Source organism: Octodon degus, unplaced genomic scaffold (genome assembly GCF_000260255.1).
Source record: "Octodon degus isolate 3935 unplaced genomic scaffold, OctDeg1.0 scaffold00138, whole genome shotgun sequence".
Classification (NCBI taxonomy): Eukaryota; Metazoa; Chordata; class Mammalia; order Rodentia; family Octodontidae; genus Octodon; species Octodon degus.
This window is the reverse complement of record NW_004524714.1, coordinates 7,466,134-7,474,289: the sequence shown is the minus strand read 5'-3', so window position 1 is coordinate 7,474,289 and position 8,156 is coordinate 7,466,134. Positions and strand designations below refer to the sequence as shown.

The following is an 8,156-nucleotide window of genomic DNA, read 5'->3' as shown; positions in this document are numbered from 1 at the left end:
AATTTTCTGATAACCCCCATTACAAGAGAGTAGGCAGCATCCAGGTATTCTAAACTCTTTGTCTCTGGAATTATGGCAATTAGAAAACAGTTTCCTGGAATAATGAAGTGACAAACAGTACAGGGACCTAAGGCCATACCCCTCCAACTCAAGCAAAGCTCTCTGAGAGTTCAGAGCCTCTTCCCTATGACTCAGGAAACATGATCTGTACTTTCTGGGTTAGAAGTGGCACTTAACAATACTGGCTGCACAGCTAGGGGATGAACTGACAACTTGGAAATGTAACTTCTTGAATTCCTGAGAGAAAGGTAGAGCTACAGATCCTGGAAACTAGTCAGAAGAAAGGCAAAAAAAAAAAAAAATGAGAATAACCTAGAGATTGATGGACTGGGCTCAAGGGGAGGCCGAGGCTCTAAGCTGCCCAGAATAGTTTTTAGCCTAAAATAAGTAGGAAATAAAACTTAGACTAATAAATTAAAATTAAACTAAGGTAATACATGCTGTGGAAAGCAATAAGAGGTGAAATGCTAACCTGACATATGAATGGCTAAATTAAAAACAAAGGAGAAAGAAGAAATGTCAGAGCTGCAAGAAGAAGGATCTAGGCTGAAACCAAGCAGGCAAGATTGCTATGTGTCTCTTCAAGGAGATTGTGTGTCGTCTACTGAAAATCTGCCTTTCTTACCCTTGGCAGTGAAAAGAGGGTAGACAGGGCTACCTACCCTCTGCTGGGCTTCTGCACACCAGGGCCCACGACAGACTCTATGGTCAGTACTGGTGCTACCAAAAACTGACTGTCTGTGCAAGACCCAAAAGGACTAAAATTAAAGTCTCCTATAGTCTTTTCTCCCTGAAAATGAGAAGAGAGGAGAGCAAGTGGCTTTGTGGCTTGGGGGGCAGAATTGGGATAAGAAAGGAAGGAAATAGAAAGGCCTCCAAAGAGTGGAGCTGGAGGAGTGTGTCAGCAGGGGGGCTCCAGGAACACAGTGCTCGGAGGACCTCGGCTTCCAGAAGGAACCTCATTTAATTCTCTACACATGTGTATAGCTTGGGAAAGGGCTGGACCACAGTAGTCAGAAACAGAAGTTAGAGTCAGAATTTCAATCTTAGGTACAGCATTCACCCAATCTGTGAATTCCTGGATTTCAGTCACTTTATTTTAAAAGCAAAGCCTAATGGCACTTACATCACAATGCCATATGAAGATTAAATAAGACAACTTCTGGGCTGGCAAGATAGCTCAGTGGACTAAGCACCCGCTCAGGCAAGCACAAGGACTGGGTTTGGTCCACAGCACCACAAGGTGTGACAGGTCTGCCCTCGGGCATGCTGAGCTGGCCACTAAGAACAGGCGTGGTGGAGCATGCCTGTAATCCCAGTGCTGGGGAGGTTGAAAACTGGAGGGTCACTATCAGTCCAAGCTGTGTAATGAGACCCTGTACCAAATACATTTTAAAAAAAGTGGGGGGACAAGTGCTAAGCCCAGCACCTGCACAATAAATTTTAGCTGAGGGTTTTTTTTTTTTCAGATTAGTCATTAACTGTCTTCCAGTTTGTCCTCTCTGGTTTCCTGGAGCTCTTGGCTCAGAAAAGGATCCCAAGTGACAGATGAGTAACACAAGCACTAACTTGAGATGACAAGTGTGTGTCCACACACTCTCCACCAGAGAGAATTGAGATGTAAATAGTCTATATTTTCTGCCTATCCAAAAAATGGAAAAAAAAAATATAACTTAAGATGAGCTGAAATATTTATAAGGCCTATAAATACTCTCAGTCACTCCTGCTACCGATGAAGACCCATCCTTATAAGGTAATTTTTCCAGTTTATTGTGTAAGAAGTTATAATGACCACTTATAGAATGATTTGGCAAAGTCTTGCCCTGCTGGCCTTTGATTTTTCTAATTCACAAGGTGAGCAGGGTAGAAAGTAATACTGATGCACAAACACACACACGCACAGGCACACACACACTGCACCTTTGTACACACCATCATCTACATAGAAGTGAAATGAATTGCCCTGGGCATACAGAAATATAGAGGGTTATCAAATCTCACTCAAAAGAGAGGAGGCTGAGCTACGGCTTCAGAGGAATATCACATATATCTGGAGAGCTGCAGATCCAAGTCCAACAGCAGTCAGGTCAACCATCACCACCAACGACAACAATGTTCCAAGTGTGAGGCTGAGAGACAAAGCCAAGGGTGCAGGGAGTAAAATGAATACCTTGACCAGGGGTAGAATAAAGAGCAGTTATCGCAGGTTGAGAATATCTGTTAAAATGTTTAACATTCCTGAACTCTAATTTAGTATTCCATTTCTCTAAATCTACTCTACACCATAAAAATTTTCTTGTAAGTGTAAATCCAATGGTTATAGCAGTCCCGAGGGGCATTGTGAATAGTATAGCACCAATCTTGTATACTATATAATGTTTAGACAGATCTATGAAGAGAATAAAATTTTTATATACACAACTGTAACTCCCTGACCAAGAAAATTTCACCTTTTAATTATGAAATAAATATGTATGCATTTTTAATGCATGCATTTTTAAAATGAAAACAATACAATACAAGGTAAATATGGAAGTTATTCCATCCCTTGGATCTCAGTTCAGAAGGCAACATCATATATACAAACACAGCCATCACAACATACAAAAAAGATTTTTTTTTCTTTGCAATATAAGGATTATTCTGTGTGCATTGATCTGCTACTTGCTTTTCTCATTTAACAAAATATCGGACAGTACAGTGAGAATACCCAGACTCAACAAGAAAGAGCACCAGCTCTGCTCTCAGATTCACTGAATTCAAATGTCATCTCTACCACTAACTACAAGATATATGGTTAAGTTATATAACTTTGATAAACACTATTTTTCTGAAAATGGAAATCATCATAATAATAGTGCCCATCTCTTGGGTTTTAGAGAAAATAAAATGCAAAGCACATGGCTCGTTGCATGGCATGTACTGAGTGTTAACAAACATTGGCTGACAGCAGACATTTTGTTTCTTTAGAGAGAGTATGATATCGAGCTGAAGAATAGATTAATTACAGGGCACTGATATAGCTCAGTGGCTGCCTGGCAAGCATGAGGTCCTGAGTTCAATCCCCTGTACTAGAAAAAGAAAAGAACATGCTAATTAAATCATATAATAATTAAACTATGTGTGAAAATTTCAGTTTCCACTGTCAATCATTTTGTTTGATATTAAAAGTGATTCTAAATCAAAACTATGTGCATTTAACCTTTGTGTTTCACACACAACTATTTCTAAAGAATAAATTTCCTTAAATGGAATTATTGAATAAAAATCTTACAGTTTTGAATTCTTTTTTTAAATATTTTATTCATTTTAATGAGAAAAAAGATAAAATAGCAATGAAACAGTTTCAAAACAGGTTAGTAGAACCATTACAATAATTAACACATTGCATACTGTTGTCTTCGTAGTACTTATTCAGAAGAGAAGATGTAGGCATGATATCTTGTTTAAACAATATTAGGTTCAGTTCTTACATAGAAAAGCAAAAGGCCTATACTGATTTAAAATGAATCAATAGGATGAATCAATTTGTATTGATCCATTGAACCAAAAATCCCAATACCTGTCCCAGTACAAGTCTACTTTCCTTTCTATATTGTAATATGTTTATCTAATCCAGTGAAAATTATAGTTCAGTCCAATTCCTGTTTTCTCGTTACCAATGAGGTTGAATATTTTCTCATATATCTTCTTTTATAACTATGTTATAGATATTTTCTAAAAGCGGATGACAGCTCAGCGGATTAAAGCGACTATTTATGCAGACTCAGGGGTTTGATCCCCAGCCCCCACCGTGCCGGCCCCGCCCCCTACAACTCTCCCCCCCCCGCCCCCGTGTGCTGAGACAGCGCTTGAGACTGGGTGTGGTGGTGTGCACCAGCGTTTAGGAGGCTGAAAAACAGGAAGGATTGCTACAAGTTCGATCTGTGTAGTGAGACCCTGTAGACCCTATACTAAATACATAAAAAATAAAATAAAATAAAGTCAATGGTTTACAGTTTAAGTTTACTTATGATAACTTTAGGTATAATTTTCAAATTTTGAGTGTAACACTTTGTTATTCCTATTTCTACACTTAATTTATCATTTGCATTAACACCCCCATCATGAAATGATAAAAATAAATGCTTCACTTTTTTTGCCTAAAACTTATCCTTATTTTTTACTTGTAGTTTATTTATCTAAATTTTACTTCCATGTATAGGTTAAATAACTGTGTAGCCTTTTTTTCAAATAGGCAACTAAGTTTCATAACATTAATACCCCACCCATTGCCCATTATTATAAACTAATTACTATTACATATTATACTCCTTATAGATCACAATCTCTATCCATTTATAAATATCGATTTATAGAATTCTTTTTTTATTTTTAAAAATTAACACATGCTGCTGGATATTTGCATATACAGATAAATATCATAGAAATAGAACTAAAAATAAGACCATCAGCACTTTTGACATTATGTGATATAGTTTAAAATATGAAGTTAATGAGTATGATGGCTTTATAAATAAGTTTCACAACTTAAATTCTATCCCTGAGAAATTCTTATGTTGAAATCTGAAACTTCAGTTCCTCAAAATATGGCTCTTTATGTTTGTCCACTGAACTTTTCCTTTATATGTGTCATTATCTTTTTTTTTTTTTTTTTTTTTTTTTTTTTTTTTTTTTTGGTATTTTAAGGAAGGGTCTACAGGTGTTCAGGGTCTGACTACTAGATCGGACTCAGAGAGACCAGCCTGTTTACAGCCTCCCAAGAGCTGGGATTACAGCGGTGTGCCACCACGTAGTCTCATTTGCTGTCTCAGGGCGCCCCAGGGCGAGGGCGGGGCCAGTGTGGCAGGCCTGGGGATTGAACCCCTGTCCTCTGCACCTGCTTGCAAGCACTTTAATCCGCTGAGCTCTTTGGCCAGCTCCTTATTTTTCAAATTCTTATATGCTTTGATTTGAAGAAAATTTCCTGTCATTTAATTAATTTTCAAAATTATCTCCTCTGTCCTAGCTACTTATTCCTCAAAATTAATTTTAGAACAACCTTCTTAAATTCATTTAAAAAAATCCCTTTGGATGGAAATGTTCATGATATATTGTATTCATGTAACAATTTCCTCCCAAAGAAATGATTATCCTGTATTTAAAATGTATACTAAAATTTTAAGAAGGAAAATTCCCTTGGAATCTTATTAGAAATGGATTGAATTTTATTAATTTGAAAACTTAATATTCTTAAATATTAATGTTTCTGTTTTAGCAGTAGTTCTATTCAGATCTTCGTTTTGTGTTACATTTATTCAAATAGGTATTTCTCATTTTTCCCCTTCAGGTTTATTTCTAAGTAATTTTATACTTTCTTACCCTTGTCACTTGAAATTTTTTCCAAGTTATATTTTTTTTTTTTTTTATGAATTTAGGACAGGGTCTACAGGGTTTACAGGATCTCATTACAGAGACTGGACTCGTAGTGATTCTCCCATTTTCAGCCTCACAAGCTCTGGGATTACAGGAGCACACCACCATACCCAGTCTCAGTCGCAGTCTCAGCGCACCCTAGGGGCAGGACCAGCACAGTATGCCACCAAGTTAAATATTTTTAATGCAAAGATATATTAACGTTTTTAGGTATGTCTTGTGTATGCCCACTTTGGTGAAAACTCCATGGGCTTTTTAAAGTTTTCAAATTATTATCTTGGATTTTTCTAGGTAGACAATCACATCACTAAAAATGTAATACTTCATCTTCTACAATGCTTATGCCGTCTATTTCTTTAGTTTTCCTTTTTGGCTGCCTTATGCTGCCCTGTGAGCAGTGTAACTTAATAGTGGTAGTAGTAACCATCCTTGTCTAGTTTTCAAGATATTGGTGGGAATCAGACTCATACATGATAAAGACTCATACCCTTGTAACATTTGAATATTTACAATGAGTAGTTTTATATCAAGAAAGCTAGTATATTTAAAGACTAGGACAAGGGAGATAGCTCAACTGGGCTAGCAAGATAGCTCAGCATGGGCCGGTGAGATAGCTCAGCGGTCTAAAGCGCCTACTTAGGCAAGCTTAGGCAAGTGCAGGGACTGTGATTCAATCCCAGTACCACATGCTGGGCCAGCTCGCCCCCCAGGGTGGGCTGAGCCAGCCACAAAACAAAAAAATGATAAATCCCAGTAAGATAAGCTGTTCTTTACAGTACTCCTTTTTGATGACATTTCTGGACTAAAGCTTATAGTTAAAGTGTCCAGATTATATTATTCAAATACAAATGGTGAAATAAATATTAAGCAGATTTATTCTGACCATCCAAGAAAGTCTGATCTAGATGCTGTGGGTGCTACAGAGCACTACTTAATTGTGACACACCTTGTACTATCGCCAGCATAATTGCCACCTTCACAACTATGGGGAGAAAATTCTGAAAGAGAGAATTTCACTTATAAGGAATGCTTATAACATCTGTTTTAGTGTAAAACATGCTAATTCAAAGTAACACCCACCAACTTCTCCCTCAGGGACAAAACTTTCAAAAAGACTAGAAACAAAAAAGAACTCAGACAAATTAAGTTGCATAGACACTGCTAAACAAGCATAGAAAACTACTGTTCATCATTTGGGTGAACTCATACCTTCACTTTTATGACTATGTCCTTGTTAAATATATCCACCTACCTGTTTCTTTACCTTTTATAAAGTGAGCACATTTTAAAATCTTAACAAGTGGCAGTGTGCTTTTATCCTAGGCTTAAACTTGGGGAAGAAGCTGTCATGTTTACTTTGCTCTTCACATCTCTCCCCTGACTTCACAACTGTCGGGAGACATGGAGCTCAAGAACCACAGCAGTAGCACCTCACCCTTCATCCTGCTGGGCCTCTCCTCCAACCCACAGCTGCAGAAGCCGCTCTTTGCCATCTTCCTCTCCATGTACCTGATCACCATAGTAGGCAATGTGCTCATCATCCTGGCCATCCACTCTGACTCCCGGCTCCACACCCCTATGTACTTCTTTCTCAGCAACTTGTCTTTCATGGATATCTGCTTCACAACAGTCATTGTGCCCAAGATGCTGGGGAATTTGCTCTCACAGACAAAGGCTATCTCCTATGTGGGCTGCCTAGTTCAGATGTACTTCTTCATGGCCTTAGCAAACACTGACAGCTACCTGCTAGCCTCCATGGCCATTGACCGGCTGGTGGCCATCTGCAACCCCTTGCACTATGATGTGGCTATGAGCCCGCGGCATTGCCTCCTCATGCTGTTGGGTTCGTGCGCCATCTCCCATCTGCATGCCTTGTTCCGTGTGCTCCTCATGTCCCGCCTCTCTTTCTGTGCCTCCCATGTCATTAAGCACTTCTTTTGTGACACCCAGCCTGTGTTAAAACTCTCCTGCTCTGACACATCCTCCAGCCAGATTGTGGTCATGACTGAGACCCTGGCTGTCATCATGACTCCCTTCCTGTGCATCCTCTTCTCCTACCTGCGAATCATCATCACTGTGCTCAGAATCCCCTCTGCAGCCGGGAAGTGGAAAGCCTTCTCCACCTGCGGCTCCCACCTCACTGTTGTGGTGCTCTTCTATGGGAGTGTCATCTATGTCTATTTTAGGCCCCTATCCATGTATTCGGTGGTGAGGGACAGGATAGCCACAGTTATGTACACAGTGGTAACTCCGATGCTGAACCCTTTCATCTATAGCCTGAGGAACAAAGATATGAAGAGAGGTTTGAAGAAATTAAGGGACAGATTGCACTTCTAGAAAGAACAAAATAGTACAGAATCACAAGTGAGAGATAACCTACCAGCTTATCAGGTTAAGCTTTCTTCCTATTCACTTTCCACATGTCATTCAAAAAGGTCTTGAGAGATGATGTTAGATATCATTAAAAGCATGGAACTGGGGAAAAAAATACTTGATTTCTAACAATGATCTTGATCACAAACCAATGAATAGAGGTTTTTGTACACATAACTCTTCTAGAATGATGACAGTGAATAGTAACCAAGGAGTTAAAATGTCTTATTAATTCCTAGAAAAAGAATCTACCTGGACCTTAAAAGGAATTAGAAAAGACCTCTCAAAAGGAGTAACTTAAAGCCATT

At 38.7% G+C, this 8,156-nt stretch overlaps 1 protein-coding gene across 1 annotated transcript; it reads left to right on the top strand.

Annotated features, from left to right (window-relative positions):
- The first annotated feature begins 6,787 nt into the window (after positions 1–6,787).
- On the top strand, positions 6,788–7,812 carry LOC101581981 (olfactory receptor 1L6). Its single transcript, XM_012517009.2, has one exon. The coding sequence runs from the start codon at positions 6,877–6,879 to the stop codon at positions 7,810–7,812; it is 936 nt and encodes a 311-aa protein (XP_012372463.1). The 5' UTR covers positions 6,788–6,876.
- Positions 7,813–8,156: the final 344 nt, after the last annotated feature.